Consider the following 18,271-nt stretch of genomic DNA (forward strand, 5'->3'; position numbering starts at 1 on the left):
TCTTGTCATGTCGGCAGAGCCTGGCGGAGGTGGTGGAGATCGGCCTCGACCACCGCGGCTTGATCGACATGGAGGAATTGAGACGAAAACTCGATTTCTATAAGGGGAAGAACCGCCCGATTCTTGGCTCCTTCTCCGCTTGTAGCAATGTCACCGGAATTTGTACCAACACTCGCGCCGTTGCCTGCCTCCTCCACCAGGTCGGAGGGCTCGCCTGTTTCGACTTTGCAGCAAGGTGAACGATTTTTCTTGCTGGATTGATTTTGTATGGCCGTATATAAGTGAAACGTTATAAAATATTTTCTTAATTAAAATAAATAACATAATATTTGTACATATAATATATATGCTAATTAAAATAAAAAATACAAAACATTCTCTATAATTAAGATCGGATGCATTAATATTTTTCTTCCTAGCCAAGTATATTTATACTAAACCCTACATAATTAATAAATTTTCTATATATCTCCCTAATTCTCATTGCAGAAAAAACAGAATATATTAATAAAAGTTAAATAGGATATTAATATTATCATTAATTATATATATTGTTAAAGGGTGAATAATAATTTATCCTATAATATTATAAATAAACAAATAAATTTACCCCTGTACAATTACCTTCTATTAATTAATAATATATTTAATTTTATGTGGAGACAGCTATGTCCGCTTAATATATATATATATATATATGATGTAATATTACAGTGGGCCCTACGCGAAGATCGATATGAGATCAGGCGAAAATGACGGATACGATGCAATCTTCTTGAGCACACACAAGTTCGTGGGTGGTCCGGGGTCACCGGGGATACTGCTTATGAGCAAGGCCCTTTACCGGCTGGGCTCTTCACCGCCGTCAACTTGTGGTGGCGGAACTGTTAATTTCGTCAATGGTTATAACGAGAAGGCAAGTCTTCTTCTGCTGCTACCCACCCTATTCTATACATATATAGATTAAGGGGTCCCACAGCTTTTTACCCTTTTAGATGATTGAGAGACTAAACGACGACAATGATGGAGAAAGAATTTGATATGAATAATAATTTTAATACTCATTAAGATTTTACAATAGTTGTTACGTTTTTTTTTTTTTTTAATTTTTGTTTACTAGTTAGATTTTGTTTTATTTTTATTAAATTTTGATATAAGTACGTGGCCTAAATTCATTAATATTCGATACTTTTGATTACTGAATTAAGGGAAAAGCATACAAAGGTAAAATTGATAATTTCATATCTCCAATTAAGAATTACATGATTTTATAAAATATTACGAAATATTTATGATTTATTAAATAATAATGTGTATTCATAATTAATGTAAATTTAAGAGAACTCATTGTAATTTACACTTTTAAATAAAAATAATATATATATATATATTATAAAAAAAATCAAAACTACCTTTGCAATGCTTTTCTAAAGTGTGGCAATACTGGGACTAACTTCACAATGTTTTTTTAAAGTGTGGGACTAATTATGTAGGCTATTTAAAAAAGTATGAGATTAATATTGTGTACCACCTTACCTTTTGAGACCGAAATTACAATTTTCTCTTTAGTATCATTATCAATTATATGATTTTTTTGTCATAATTAAAAAAAATATGGAAAAATACTAATTAATTACGAATACATATCTATTGATCGTTGTTTCTACACGTAAGACCAAAATATTGATCATTGCTTAAAACCATGATAATATTATTAATTGTATACGGCCAAAATTTAAGTTTTCAAATTGATTTTGTTTGCTGTGGTAAATAACATTGATTTAAATCCATAGTTTTTAAGTCATATTTATTCATAATATAGAAAATAATCAACTTTTATTGTAGTGTATGGATTAGGAATTTTACTCAGCACACTAGAAGAAATATGGCTTTTGTTATGGTTAATTACCATAGTTAAAAGTAAAAAATTACAATGAATGCTAACCGTTAGATTTACAAACGAAGCAAAAACATTAGGTACAGTTGAAAATTGAAAAACTCTAACCTATATCAGGTTTAGACTTATCTGAACCAATTATATGACAATTGCAAATACACTTGTTATGTGATTGGTGTACAGTTAAGGGAAAGTGACAAATCACATGTCAAGTGTATCATACTTGCTCTATGATTGGTTAAATCGCCAAACCTGGTTTGAATAAGACTATGACAAATGTTTTGGCCATAGATGATTAACTCACGGCGAATGTTGATTAAATATGATCCAAATTTTATGTATCTATATTAGTTTTATTTGAACGTGGTTGATAATATTGATTTGTTATAATTTTTGAATTGTAATAATCTATAATGTAAGAAATAATCTAATTTGTGTGTAGCAACATTTACTAATTAATCCATAATGGGTGTTTTGCCAAATTCAGGACACCATATACGCAGACAACATAGAGGAAAGGGAAGACGCAGGAACTCCACCAATCATCCAGAAAGTAAGAGCAGAACTGGCTTTCTGGACAAAGGAATACATAGGCTACAAACCCATTGAAATTCTGGAGAGCAGCTACATTGCAAGAGCGCTGGATAGACTTCTCCCCAACCCACACATTTGGGTTCTAGGGAACACCACTGCCAAGAGACAGGCCATTTTGTCTTTCCTTGTATACTCGACCACCTATTCCTCATCATCACACAAGACAGGCCAAGAAGCCAAAGCAGGCCTCGACCTGTGGAGAGAGACCGGAAACACGGTAGATAAGCCGTTGCACGGCCCTTTCGTGGCCAAACTCCTCAACGACCTATTCGGCATCCAGGCCCGTGGAGGCTGTGCTTGTGCAGGGCCTTACGGCCACAGCTTGCTCAACGTCGATGAGCCCCACTCTCTCGCCTTTAAGTCGGCCATCGAAAAGGTGAGTCCTTGTTTATTCACCATAATTAGTACATAACGCTGCAAAAAATTGGATTATTTCCTACATTATAAATAAACATGCCTTAAATCAACGCTGTTCACTACGATCAAATTAATGAAATCAAAAGTTTCAATGCGAAATTACTTTTTAGTACCATAGGATATGTGATTCAACACCTTTTTAGTTATCTACTTTACGAAATTTTTAAAATAATCTTAAAATTAGGAAAATTTGATACATTTAGTCCTCTGTTCGACGAAAATTTTAAAATGGTCTTAAAATTGAAAAAACTCGATACATTTAATTAGTCCCATGTCCTATGCTTTACAAAAACTTGAACATAGAATTAAACATGTCGAGTTTTCTCAATTTCGAGACCATTTTGGAAATCCTATAAAGTAAAGGACTAAACATATCGAGTTTTCTCAATTTTGTGGTCATTTAAAAAATTCTATAAAGTAGAGAACTAAAAGTGTTGAGTCCCTATCCCGCGGGACTAAAATTATAATTTTCACAATATTTGCTACGGCAAAGACCCATTTTCCATGATTTTTAGTTATGATAATTGTTGTGGCTTCACATGATAATCAATCATATATAATAAAGTCATATTTCTTCTAGTACGGACGTTTGAGTACCTAGTCCTAGTTGCATTCTGATCCGATGACAGGGTTATAGCGGAATAAAGCCCGGGTGGACAAGAGTGAGCTTCCCTTTCTACATGTCGGAGGAAGAATTTGAGTTCATTCTTACAGCAATCGAATTCGTAGCTATATATGGGCAGAGATTCCTGCCTTGGTATCATTTCAGCTGGAGAAAAGGTACTTGGACTTTCAAGAAAGCCGCAGTCAAAGACAAGTACTACAACAACACTGTGCTGAGGGGAACAACCTTAGCCAGCATGATCAAGGAATTGGAGCTGCAGGAATATAAGGAAGATGAGACGACAGTGATCGGCATGGAAGAAGAATTGTTACGCAAATACACCAAGTATTTGGAAACGGCGAAGCGCATAGCCAGCCTTCTCCCCAAGTTCCCACCACAGAGAAGAGTACCTGAAGATATTGACATTGATCTTGTGCCCTTTAGGGTTTAATTAGGTGGCACTAATCTTGCACATCCATTCATGCTACGGACAAATAATGTCTGAAGAAGGCGTGTATCATTTGTTCTTGTTCGAAGATTGGATCGATTAATGTAATTCTTTGGATTTAGGTTTTCATGCAAAGATGAAATTAGATCATTTGACACTGGCAATAGTAAGAAAGCATGCACTAGATAAAAAAAATGATTATTGGCTACAATTTTAATAGTTATGAACTAAATAGTACGGTAAATAATTTTTATCGACCACGATTAAATAAATCCGATGCAAAAACATAGATTTTCTATCAAGAAAAAGTTTTTGGCCATGGCAAAAATATTTTGCCATTAGTAAAATGTTTCAATAGCTATTTACTACGGCTATTTTGTTTTTAACTATGGCAATTGTCCATGGTTAACTGTTGCATTTTTTGTAGTGGCGAAATTACAATTTTTAGTTCGGTAGAACAAGATGTTCAACACTTACGATTCCTTATTTTACGGTATTTTTAAGATGGTATCAAAATTGAAAAAACTCTACATATTTAGTCCCCTATTTTACGAAAATTTTAAAATAGTCCCAAAGTCGAGTTTTTTTCTAATTACGGAACTATTTTAAAATTTTTATAAAGAATAGGAGTAAATGCGTTGAGTTTTTCCAATTGGGTCCATTTTAAAATCTCATAAAGCATAAAACTAAAAGAGTTGAACCCCCTATCCTTTGGGACTAAAAATGTGAATGTGGTTGAAGTATGACCATTGTTGAACCTCTATCCTATGAGACAATTTATTTGACTGTCACTTTTGCAAATATAGTTAAAATATTTGTGGCTCATAATCATAGCAAATAATATTTTCATGACAGATAAGCTAAATTTTACATCGATTTTTATATAATTATAGTTAATATATTTACGGCAATTTTTAATTCATAATCTTTAAAAGCATTGGCAATAATAATTTTATTTTCAATAATATCTGAACTTTTGTTTGTTGGTCACTACTTTACGACCATTAGAGAATTCTGGAGGGATTGCTCATGAATTGGAATTTTATAGTCGTCCGCTTATGGAAGAGAGTTTCACGTGCAAGGTTTGATGGAAAAGAATAGGATGAGTTCTTATTAGACATATGAAGTAAGGTACATTATAAGCAACTCTAACCAGATTTGTCTTAATTATAAATATTGTATCATGAGTTGTGATAAGGTTGTATTTGTTAGGGTATTTATAATTTCAAGGGTATATTTATAATTTTTCAAACAATGATGATATATGTCCTTTGTAATTTACTCTATTATTTATTATATGAAATTAAGGATGACAAATGAGGTGGACTGAGCGGGGCACCTACTCGAGATAAATTAGGATTTAAATTATCACGTGCAGATTTTTGGAACGAGTTTTTATTTTATGGATGTCGAGAGATCCACCTAAAAATATGATTCTTGGCTATTATTTTAATGCTATGGACTAAAAATTGTGGTAGATAACTTTCATTGACCACGGTTAAATAAAATCGATGCAAAAATATAGATTTTTAACCAAAAATAGATTATTTGTCATGACTTTTAGCCACCCTTGTAGATACCACAACCAACAATTGTTGTATGATCGTGGTCAATGACTATTTCGTTTTAAACCATAGTATTTAATCATGGTTAATGTTGCAGTTTTTATAGTGAGAGCAACCATTGCAAATAATATTTATAAACACATTTAATTTTGTTAAAATTCCTAACTTTTATTTAATAAATAATAACTTGTAAATATTTTTAAATAATAATGGAAAACTATAGTGCTTAATTGAGAAAAAAAAATAATTAGGTTTTACAAGTTAGGTGCATTGAGTACTGGTGATGGGCGATTGGAATTTGGATAGGGTTGAGAAGATCTCGAATCCTGCAAACATTAAATTGAGCGATAATATTGAATCCGACAAAATCTATCCCAAATTCATTTCATTGGCATTTTCATATGAATATAAATATATATATATACTTATAATAATTTAAAAATCATTGACATTTTTATATGAATATAAATGTATATATATTTATAATAATTTAAAATTTTAAATCAGACAATCATTCCATAAATATATTATGCAAATTAAGGCTGATTAATTATTAGACCGAGCATATATGATACATTTACATATTATGCAAATTAGGATTGATTTAAAATTAAAAAAAATATCATTTTTTTAAAAATATATTAATAAGATTAATCAAATATTAAAAATCATAAAAAGTTAAAAATAAAATAAAAAAAGAGATGTGGAAGTTAAGAAAAGAAAAAAGAAAAAATAAAAAAATTAATTAAATATTAAAAATAAAAATGAACATTTATACTATTATAAAAGAAAACCTTTAGATCGTACCAATTTAAACTGCCACAATTTACCCTTTATTTCATTTTTTCACTTTAAATATTTGATCTAATTAATAATTTTTTAATATTTTTTAATAATATTATAATTATTTTTTTTTCTTAATTACCCATTACCCTACATTCCTCTCGCGCCTTACTTCTCTATATTTATTATAATTTATTTTTTTATCATCTCATATCGAGATTCTTTTTATATATTTTGTGGGGATCGTGTGTGACGATAATTAATATCTATAAATTAAAGATCTCAACAATATATTTTTCAATTATATAAAAGTATAAATATCTGTGGTTGGGAGCTGCTTTTATATGCTGGATGTGCAAATTGCGGGAGCACGTTCATCATTTGTGAATAAACAGCTGCCACGAAGAAATTTGTGGGCTCAACACCTCGCCTTTTCAGAATTGCGGCGGCTTGTCTTGTTTCCCCTATTGTCAAGAAATTTCCAAGCTAATTAAATTTTATATTGTAAATTATATTATATTTTTTTATTTTATATCATTCCTATATTTATATGTATAAAAATTATATTATTAATTTTATTTAGAATTTTTATATTATATTGAGAAATTATATTTTTGGACCTGTGATTTAGAATATTTTTACTTTTAGTTTCATTAATTACGGAATTTTAAATTTTGGTCGCATATAATATCTAAAAAATAGTGTTTTTAGTCCTATGACACAATTGCATTAGATATTTAATAGAAAATACCACTTGCTTAGCCCGTGGTTGTTAGGATCTTTAAACTTTTGATCTCATTTATCACGAAATTCTCATTTTTGTTCTCATAACTTTTAAAAAATAGCACTTTGGTTCCACGAACTTAACGACCATGCAGCCTTTTGCTTTAAATATCTGTATAAAATTGTGTAAACTAGAAAAAAATATAATTTTTCGCGTCGGTTAATTAGTGTAGCTAAAAGAAGACAGTCGTAGCAAATGCAAATCAATCACAACTTTGCAATGACCATTACCGTTGTTTCTGAAGGTGTGGCCAAAGCATAGCCATGGGCAAAATCATGACAAATATTTTGATTATGGCAAAAAATTATGATGAATATTGATTGATCATGATAAAAATATAAGTTTTTGTTTTTATTTTATTTAACCATAATTAATAGTATATATTGATTTACCACGACTTTTAAGTTATTGTCCTAGTGAAAATTCAATTCTTTAGTGATAATAATATCAAAAATACTAATTTTTAAAAATTACAAAATCAAAAATAAAAATTTCATAATTAATATGACTAAAAATAGAAAAACCCCAAATTATAAATAAAAAAATATGTTTCTTCCAATATATATATACCTGAAATATAATAAAAATTGCAATAGAAAATCCAACATTATATCAACCAACATGCTGCGTTCGCCGGAAAACCCAGAATGTCGGCACCGGCACAAAGTGTCCGACCACTTGACAGCCTCTTCCTTTAACTTTTTGACCAGTTCACGACTTGATATGATAAAAGAGAAACAATTGATATACCCATACTACCCCCACATTCAATTTGCTTCATGACAACAGAGAAAAAAGTATGGCCCATCTCATCTGACATGACAACAGAGAAGAAAGTGGTCATACTCATACTTCATGCCCATACTCCCCCCCACATTTTGCATTCAATTCAATTTCATATACTATTTTTAAATGAAAATTTTGAATTAAAGTTTTAAATAATTTTAGAGTAAATTATAATCAATTTTTCTAAGTTTTAACATATTTATATCCCATTATTATTTGAAAACTTACTAATATCTCTATAATTTTAACGACCATCCAATGTTTAGCTCAATTCATTAATTTTAACTAGGTTTTTATCTATTTTTTATAATGAGCTGATTAAAATACCCTTATGAAGGTATTAATAATTTGTCAAATAATTAATGGGCATTTATGATTATTTCAAATATCAAGAAGCTCGTTTTAATTTATCCATAATTTTAATATATTATTTTTAAAAGTCTATACTATTCAATTATAGTCAAGGACTTAGAGACCTAAAAGTGAGTTGATTAGAATGCCCTTACTTTAATTATTTCATTCACAACCAATCTGTCATTTTTATAATTAATTATATCAATAAGTTTTTATTCGTGTACATTTAAAATTAATTTTCTATCAGTTTTGCTCAAGTGTTCATTTTATCTTTCTTTTTTCCTAAAAAGAATTATTTAATTAAATGAATATAATAAAATTTAAATTATATATTAATGCATACTGGAGTCCAGCAGCACCACAATGATCAACAGTTTTTAATGAAAATTCTAAGATCAAACAGCAGCATCAAAGTGTTAACCCATTGTTTTACAGGTTAGTCCACCTTTCTTCTTAGAACTTTCAATAAGATCCCTAGTCGTTGTGGTGCTACTGGACCTCGATATGGATTAACTATTTGTAAAAATAAAAAATCATAGAGGATACTAATTAACCACGACTGCGCAATGTCTATTAATTGTTGTTTCAACAAGCGAGGCCAAAGCTACAACCAACGCAAATAATTTGGTCATAAGTAAAATCATAAACGAATATTGATCAACACTTTAATTTTCGCGTCAATTTTATCTGACTGTGGTAGATAGTATTAATTTTATTATGCTTTAAACTGTGATAGTTTATAGTATAGAAAATAATTAATTTTTTTTATAATGATAATTAATATGGGACGCTTGTCTACATCAATATTAATTATTAATTATGAAGTTTTACTTAATGTTTACCATTGCAATTATGTAACTTATTGCAATTAACAGCAGTTAGATTTGCGAATATGTGGGCTACCATTATCCAACCGACTCAATTATATTGACCACTACGGTATGATCATGATCAACAACAAAAGGCTTATACGACTTCCTGAAAATGAAACTGGCGATGAGTTTGTAGGATCTGTGGTTCAGAGGCCCTTGTATTCACTGCCAATCATCTTAGTATTACATCCACAGGTATATTATATGCAGTTTTATTTTTAAATTATAAATATTTAATTTAGATATAATGTGGTAGAAAATCCACTCTGCCATTTGTTGGGTATTGAGCTTGATCTTCTTCAAAAGAGAAAACCGTGAGGCTCATATGAAGTCAGAATGGACAATATATCGCGCAAGTGGGGATCGATCGAGTTGCAAGCCGCATCATTTGAGACTGTTTGTGGGAACAAGGCCACGTGCCCTTTCCAAGCCCCTCTTGTCTGGGGGATGATGATGTAGACAAACGTCCAACATTAATTGTAGATGAGAAATTTGAGTGACTTATAAGGCTCAAGACCTCCTCTACCTAGCAAGTCGTCTTTTCAGGACAAAATCATGAGACTCATACGATGTCAGAGTGAATAATACGTTCAGTGTCTTATAAGTCTAAAAACCTTCTCTCCCTAATATTTTTAAAAACAAAATGGTGAGACACATACGAACCATATCAACTCTCCGTCTCATCTCAATAACACAAAAAGGAGATGAATTATATTTAATTGAGAGGACATCCCCCTTTTTTTCTTTAAGATTCCCGTCCGTTATCAGAAATTTTAACCCAAACCTTCCCCAAGGGCCCGAATTATCCAAGCCCACTGTGAGGCCTACCCTCAGTTTAGCTTAAATAGTTAAGTAGTTTTAACTTAAATTTGTGATAATATGTGCAATGGTTATTGGGCCTTTGACCCATTCGTGTGTTAGATTTTCCAAATAACTTGTCTCTGTGTCCTTGTGAGTGTCCCAATGCAGTGAAATGTCAAACGAGGTCACGCAAGCATTTTCTTATGGGATAATTACACCACCCTAGCTTATCATAGCTTTGAAATAAATATAAATAATTTTTTTTGGTTTAAAAATTATATTTAGTACTCTTAAAATTTATTTTTGACTAATAAATAAGTCATTTCGGTAGTCAAAATTCACCGAATTTGTTGATAATAATAAAAGAATATTGTGAAAATTCATATTTATCTCCAATTGATTTTTAATAGTTTGTTGCAGGCCAAATAAATCTTTTTATGATCATATTATCCTTATACATCTTTACACATTAAAAATAAGTCAACCTTATAAGGAACTTAGTCAGAAAAGATTTATTTGATCTATAATAAGTCAGTAATAAGTCAATTGAGAATAAAAATTGAATTTTTATATAATTTTTTTCATTAATATCAATAAATTCGGTGAATGTTAACTAATAGGGAAACCTATTTATAGACCTCAGGGGTACTAATGTAATTTTCAAGTCATACTTTTCTTTTCAATTATATTAGTTACCATCGCACGCGGTAGAAAAAGAAACAATCGTGGTGTGAGGAATGAGAAATGAAAGATATCATTGAAAGAAAAAAACGAGGAGTGAGGTAAAGAGAAAAAATAAATTCTAATATTATGAGTTTATTAAAAACATAAAAGTTTGTAAGAAAAATAAATATAGAAAAATAAGGTGAGTGATAAACGTGGAGCAGTGGGTTGAGAGGAAAAAACAAATATAATTGTGATATTACTATAATATATTGAAATTACTATTCTAATCAAATTTTTCTTTGAAGGAAAAACAAATTAAAGAGTAAATTTTGGTATTTAAAAATTGGTATGATTTTTTTTCTTTTATAATAATATAAATATTTATCTATCTTATCTTATTCCACAAATTGCAAGTATTGATTTAGAAATATTAATATATTGAATTAATTTTTGAATGTATAGAACGATGTGATGACTCAAATCTTATAAAAATAAATAAATATTATAGAAATTAGTGTATGCTATTTTGGTTTTGGTGTGATCAATTTTGATGATTTGATATTGCAATTAAAAAGAGATCGAGAATTTGAGGATAATTTTGGTCTGTGATACTCTAATTTAGAGATTTTTAGCCAATTAATGAATTTTTGTCCACAATTGTCCTCAAATTACTATGTTTTTTTTAATTGTACGACTAATTCGGAAAAATTAATGTGGTCACCTGTCATACTTATAGGATTAAAATTGTAATTACTGCCAAATAAAGATCATTCTTATCAAGTGCGTGAACATTTGTCATTATTTAGTTTAGTAATTAATACTTTATTATTATTTATAATTTTGATAGTTTTGAATTATGTTGAAGTATTAATTGATATCTTGATGTAATAATATAATATTTTTTTTTATTTTATTAACTGATATTTTGTAATAATAATACAACCTATTAGGAGTCTAATCTAAGTCAAAACCCCTGGCGTTCAAACTTGATAGAATTAAACTCAAGCTACTTAAATCCTTGCTCATGCTTATAAAATGGGTCTCCAAGACACACAACATACATATTACTAGATTCGGCTACACTGATCCTAGGTATTGGTATTTGAGACTGACCCAGAATCAACCCGATTAGTTATTTGAAATCATCCCATTTTTTTACTGAGCAACTCTAGTCCTGGACATCATTGTCATTAATCCCAGAAATATCCTTTCTCCTATATTTTTATGTTCGAAAAATCTCTCCCATAACACAATTCATAGTTACATTCACTTCGTATCGGGTAAAAATCAATAGGGGTTCCCTGGAAAATATTAATCAGTAAAAAGTCCATTTAAGAAAAAAAGAATGCAACACAAACCCCAAATTGTGAAAACAAAGGGCATCGTGACTCCATCATGCCGGAGGCAGTGAATTTCGTTTTTAAAAGTTTAAAATTCGTACCATATGTTTCTTTGTTAAAAAAAAAGGTGTAATTGTTAGTGCTTTTCCAGAGGTAAAGTATGTATATAATTAATCCATCTTTGCACCTAATTAACAAAGCATTAATCGCATTGGTAAAGATTTAGAGCAAAACGAAAGATGAAAGGTCTTAATTAGACAGATGGAATAAAAATTTGTGAGGACGAAGAATTGAAAAATTATTATATATATGAGAGTGGTGTAGTTGCAGCTGAGATTGCAAGTTGTTGTTTGGTGCTTATTTTTGGAGTTCACGAGGTAACAAATGAACTTCACTATGCTTCATTTTCATCTCCACACCTCCAGAGATCAAAATATGCTAAAGAATTTAATGAGCAGTGGGCAGTTTTTGCATATGAGGGAAAATCCAATTGTCAAGTTGCCGGAATATGCCATCGTATATTAAATTTTAAGAATAATTATATTTATATATACTCCCTCAAATATTATTGTCAATTAACTTATAGATTTTTCCATATTCTTTGAACAGTTATGTAAATGCTACTTATTTTGGTGATGCTTTCATTAACTATCTTAACAACCCTTGTACCGGGTATGTTTTCCTTACCATAGTGGGAGAGCTGGTCTAGAATCGGTACGGACTAGCTCAAAATAGTTTGGTTTATGACCGGCTCATTATTGTTATGATTGGTAATGAGGTGGTCTTGGACAAATGGGCCCGATTAGTTTATTTTTAAACACAGGCTCAAATCGTTGGCTGGATCAGATCAGGTCCGATTGTACTTTTTTTTTATTTATGAAATTGATGTGTCTTTTTGAATAATTATTTAAATTTATGGTTGATTTTTGAAATAAATAAATAATAAATTAAGTCACGTAAAATTTTATAACTAGAAAAGAATTAGTTACTATAAAATGAACTTAAATATTAATTTAACTAACAAGCTTATAATAATAAACTTAGGTAATAACAATCCAAAAATAAAATAAAATAGATTCTAAAAAGATAAAGAATAGTATAATGAATTAAATTACTAAAAACTTAGAAGTAGAACAATAAAGCTAAAAATTTTTAGAGTTTTAAAAGTATAAAAAAGCTACTAGAATAGTTAAAAGAATAAAATAAAATCATATGTCATGCATTATTAAAGAAAAAAAAAATAACTTGGCAGGTCTTGGTCTTGGGCCACCAGTCTGATCCAAAGCAGGCTCGCTTTGTTTTTTTTTTCCCCCCTTTTATAGGGTCAGTTTGACCTATAGCCCGGCAAGCTCAACTCGATCCATTGCGCATTTTGATATCATCCTATCATAGATGATCACTCATCAACATAGTAAAAGAAAGGTTAAATTACAATAAGCTCCTTTAAAGTTTGGTATACTTACGAATGCCCCGTCGTTGTTGGGAGATTACCAATACCTCCGATATCTAATAAAATTATATAATTTTTGGATGGAGGCCTGAAATTGTCAACTTTGACCTTTACTGTATTTTTTCTTAAAAAAATTACTTTAAAAAAAATTCAGAAAATTCTGAAAAATAAGTAAAACTGTAATAGCCCAAACGGGTATTTTAATCAATTCACCATAAAAAATTAATACAAATCTAATAAATTGAGCTAATTATTAAATGACAATTAAAATTAAGGATATTAGTAACCTCTCAAACAACAACAGATATATTTAAATTAAATTTCAGGACAGCTGTTTGTGATTTAATGTCATCCATATCGAAATGTTATGCGTGGGGGGGGGGGGGGGGGAGAAGTGGGGGGGGGGGGGGGTGGTGGTGGTTAGGGGTTAATTTTATTAATTTATATGAAATAAAATAATATTGTAAAAATACTTGTAAAAATGATTCAATATATAGTAGCTCCAATTTTAAAAGATCACATGAAATGGACATGCATTTCTCTAACAAGAAAGATGAACTCCAACATAAAAGAGACTGAAATCACAAAAATTAAATATATACAGAACTAAAATGCAACCCTTAAAAGTTAAATGACAAAAATACCAAATAACTTAAATTTTAAGACAAAAAATACATCTAAACCTACCAAATAGGGTACTTAAGTATCATTCACAAAAGTCTGCAACAATTCTCAAACCGAGAACCACATAATTAATAAATATTTCATATGATGTACAGAAAAATTAATTAAAAATCTATAATACGAGACTTGTTTTTTTTTTTAATAATTAATATGAGATTTATCGAACTACTTTAAAGTAAAGTTGTACCCATCCACGAACCATAATTCCTAGGACCCATTAAAAAAGAAAATCCACAAACTCAATAATTTTTAGATAAAAAGTTTTTACCACACTTTTGTATTATTATAACATCATATTCTATATACGATTTCACTTAACGTGACAGTATCAATGTACATTACAAAATTATAATAAAAGGATGCATACTAAATAATTTGAGGGACCAAATTAAGCTCCTGTACCCGGAACACATGTCATCGAAATTGTGGATCTTTATAGTTTTTCTCAAACTAATAAAAAAAACCTCAGACAAATACAAGCTAGCACTGCAAGAGGTTGGTCCATTATTTCTCCTTTGAAAGGTGACCCCGTGACCTTATTTTTGTTCTTTTGCCAGCTCCCAAACACCCCTTATGAACCTCACCTTTCTTCCCAAACACACACTTCTACTTCATTTCATGACAACTCCAAAAATCAAATTATTTTATTGGGTAAATTGGAATGAATTTTTTGAAATTTGATATAATTACAAATATAGTACACGTTTTAGGCCATGACCACAACAATCAAGTCAAAAGGCTAGTGGATCTAAAACCCAATATTTCCACACTATAAAACCAATTACTGGACTACAGTTTCATACCTTGTTTGATTTCCCATTTGCTTTCAAGAAAACCAGACATGGGATTTTCTTGGTTTCTGCTGCTCTTCATCACCCTTTTCTTTCAGTTCATCGATCCAACTTTATCAGCAAATGGGAACTCAGATTTGATTCAGCAGACTTGCAAGAACACAAAGTACTATGATCTCTGTGTTTCCTCCTTGAAATCTGACTCCTCCAGCCTCAAAGCAGACTCCAAACTAGGGTTGGCTCTCATCATGGTTAGGGTTGGAATGGCCAACGCCACCGCCACAAACTCCTACATTTCCTCCCAGATTCTGAGTGTCAAGAACGACACGGCGCCGATGAGGAAGGTGATGAGGGAATGTGCTGACAAGTATGCCTTTGCGAATGATGCCCTCCAAAACTCTGTCCAAGATTTGAGTTCTGAGTTGTATGATTACGCCTACATGCATGTGATGGCTGCTGCAGATTACCCGAATGCATGCCGGAATGCTTTCAAGAGGTATCCTGGACTCGTTTATCCCCAAGAACTTGCTGTTAGGGAGGAGGGTTTGAAGCATATTTGTGATGTTGTTTTGGGGATTATTGATGCTCTTGGTTTTTGATGCTGTCATTGTAACTTTTATGCTTTTTTTCACTGTTTTTGTGTGTGAGTATGTGTGTGAATTTGCAGTGTTGAAATTTCTAGATGTTTTGTGATGTAGTGATTTTTTGTTCATATTGTGGATTAAAATAAAAGTTTTGATGTTGTCTTTAAACTTTGAAAAAAACAATTCCCTTTGGGCCATCTTGTAATTGAATGCAGGTGTAGGTCCTTAAGATTTGAGGTCAATGGATGTTGCTTTATTTAATTTGTAGACTTTTGAGGCAACCACTTTAATTTGATTTGCAGGTTTTTGGATATTGTTTTAAAATGGTTACAAGCAACTTTAGGCTCTAGTTAACAAGAAATTGGAACACTCCTAAACTGGGATAGTTACACTGCATGCCACATTTTACGAGATTTGGTATAATAATACGTAAATTTTTTATAATTTTAAAAATTATATTTAGTATCTTTTCAATAAATAGATCACTCGATTAGTCAAAGTTTATGACATTTGCTGATATTAACCAAAAAAAAAAAAAAAATTGAATGAAAATCCATATTTACTTTCGATCGACTTACTACTGATTTATTACAGGTTAATATTTTTTTTTTACCAAACTAATCTTATAAGGGTGAAAATATACCTTCTTACATTCATTAACGCATATGAAAATGCATAAAGATAGTTTGATGATAAAAAATTTATTGGCATGAAAAAAGTATTTCTAAAAGATGCACTTTTTAGTGAGTAATTTCGGAGAAAAATCCTTACACATATATAGGGTACATGATAAATTTAAAGCGTGTTTGAAACTAATATTAAAAAATATCAACTTTTGGTTATTTACATGATCAAAGAGTGTCTGAAATGTGATTATAAATACCACCGGTTCTCACTTCTTGAAAATGGATTTTTGGAGGACTAATATTTGTAATTTAAAAATCCATTAATCAAATATTTTATAATTGGACTTTCACGTCTAAAAGTCCAAATACATGCACTAAAGCTAGGGGTGATAAAAAAAAATAACCAAATCGCCCAAAATCATTCTAATATCCAATCGTTTTTTTAGAATTTATGTTTTAAACTGTAATTTTAAATTTAAAGTAAAATCAAATCGACTATTGATTTGGTTCTAATTTAAAGTTTAAAAAATCGCCAAAAATCGAACTGCGCCATTAAATATATAATTAATTTCTTAAATTATATACATAATAATTTGATAAAATAATTAATTTATAGAAGAATTTCATATTCAAATTACATAACCCCATATTCATATATTATCAAAAAATCCATATTACAAAGCCCATTTATCTAAAGTTCAAATTTACACTTTATACAATAAAATGTGTTTAATTCTTAAGCACATTCAATTTTAAATCCATTTGTTTATTATTTCAATTTTTCATTCTTTATTTTTTTTTATCGCTTTTCCTCTTCTCTCTTTTATCTTTATTTTTCTCTCTCGTTGCTGTTGTTGCCTCTCTTGTCGCAGAGTCTCTTCGCCAAAAGAGGTGCGGCTATCTCTCAATCTCTTCTCAAACATGCTCCTTTTCTGACCCTTTTTATTTTTGTTTCAGTTTGATTTTGAGGTTTTGAGTTTTTTATTTTTGTAAAATTTTCGTGCGTTTGTGTTATTGATGCATTTAGGAGTTCTCTTTCTCCAAAAATGGTGGAGCCCTTTATATGCACCCAAGACCCTTTACGCCCTACTCCAAGGATTGATCTGTGTGCAATAATGGAGGATATTGAGAAGTTTCAAGAATTTATAAAAGGCAAATGATTTACTTATATTTTTATTTTATGTTTTGAAATATATATTGACTCTATTGATAATGATTTTGTCGTTTTCAGAATTGGAAGGATTTGCTCTTGTGCAACCTCAACGGACATATAATACGACTAATTTGAAAAGAATCTTTATTATGTTTGAATTTGTATGAATGATTAAATGTGTTTGTTTAAGATATTTCATTTTTATTTTTTTTTTGCTAATATTAAATATATTAAATTTCACTATTGTAAAAGTTGTTTTGTGCTATAGTAGTTGATTGTACTTATGCAGGATGATATTCATACAATAAAAAAAGTCGATCTCGTGTCTAGTGCCTACAAATTTTCAATTGCATGGTCTAGAGTATTAATTACCCAGTACTAATTATTGAAGATTGACCAAGGATGTAATAGTGTATATTTTTTTATATAATTTAAAAAAAATACAATGAACCATACTGATAAGTTTGTGACAGTGTTGGAATCTTTTGATTGAAACCCGAGGTCAAATTCAGAATTTTAAAAAAAATACAAATAATTCTTGTGATCTTATAAATGCATAAATTATTATCTTATATAAATTAATAATAAATAAAGTAATTTATTTTATATTTAAAAAATAAATAATTTTATTTTAAAAAATACAAAGAGATAAATTTCTATTTTAAATATAATAAAGTAATTTATTTTATTTAAAAAATAATTTATTTTAAATATAAAATAAATTGCTTCATGAATTGTTGTATTTTAAAAAATAAATGAAAGTAAATTGCTAATTTTTTTTGTAAGATAATTTATACATTTATAGTATCACAAGAATTACTTACATTTTTTTTCTAAATTTTGAATCTAGTCTTGGGGTTCAATTGAAGGGTTCCAACACTGCCGCAAACTTATCAGTATGGTTCATTGTATTTTTTTAAAATTATATAAAAAAATATACACTATTACATTTGTATGTTTCATTATATTTTTAAAATTAATATAATTTTAAAAATTAATTAAATATAATTAGTTTATAAAAATAAAAAATAAAAAATTTGTGAATTGGCCCAAATTGGCCCAATTCACAAAT

The 18,271-nt window shown here is 29.8% G+C and overlaps 2 protein-coding genes across 2 annotated transcripts in view; both read left to right on the plus strand.

The window, feature by feature from the left end:
* LOC105178381 overlaps nt 1–4,117 on the plus strand; it is a gene marked incomplete in the record, with an annotated part of 5,280 nt that extends 1,163 nt beyond the window's left edge. The window contains 4 exon segments of the mRNA XM_020698955.1: nt 12–235; nt 715–916; nt 2,385–2,867; nt 3,538–4,117. Of these exon segments, the coding sequence (XP_020554614.1) occupies nt 12–235; nt 715–916; nt 2,385–2,867; nt 3,538–3,963 (1,335 nt within the window).
* LOC105178093 (cell wall / vacuolar inhibitor of fructosidase 2) lies at nt 14,763–15,588 on the plus strand. The gene has a single exon (XM_011101452.2). The coding sequence runs from the start codon at nt 14,887–14,889 to the stop codon at nt 15,433–15,435; it is 549 nt and encodes a 182-aa protein (XP_011099754.1). The 5' UTR covers nt 14,763–14,886; the 3' UTR covers nt 15,436–15,588.

This window comes from Sesamum indicum, linkage group LG15, assembly GCF_000512975.1.
Source record: "Sesamum indicum cultivar Zhongzhi No. 13 linkage group LG15, S_indicum_v1.0, whole genome shotgun sequence".
Taxonomy (NCBI): Eukaryota; Viridiplantae; Streptophyta; class Magnoliopsida; order Lamiales; family Pedaliaceae; genus Sesamum; species Sesamum indicum.

Bases quoted from the DNA above. Each gene is read 5' to 3' on its own strand.
- LOC105178093 (XM_011101452.2), top strand. From the start codon at position 14,887: ATGGGATTTTCTTGGTTTCTGCTGCTCTTCATCACCCTTTTCTTTCAG.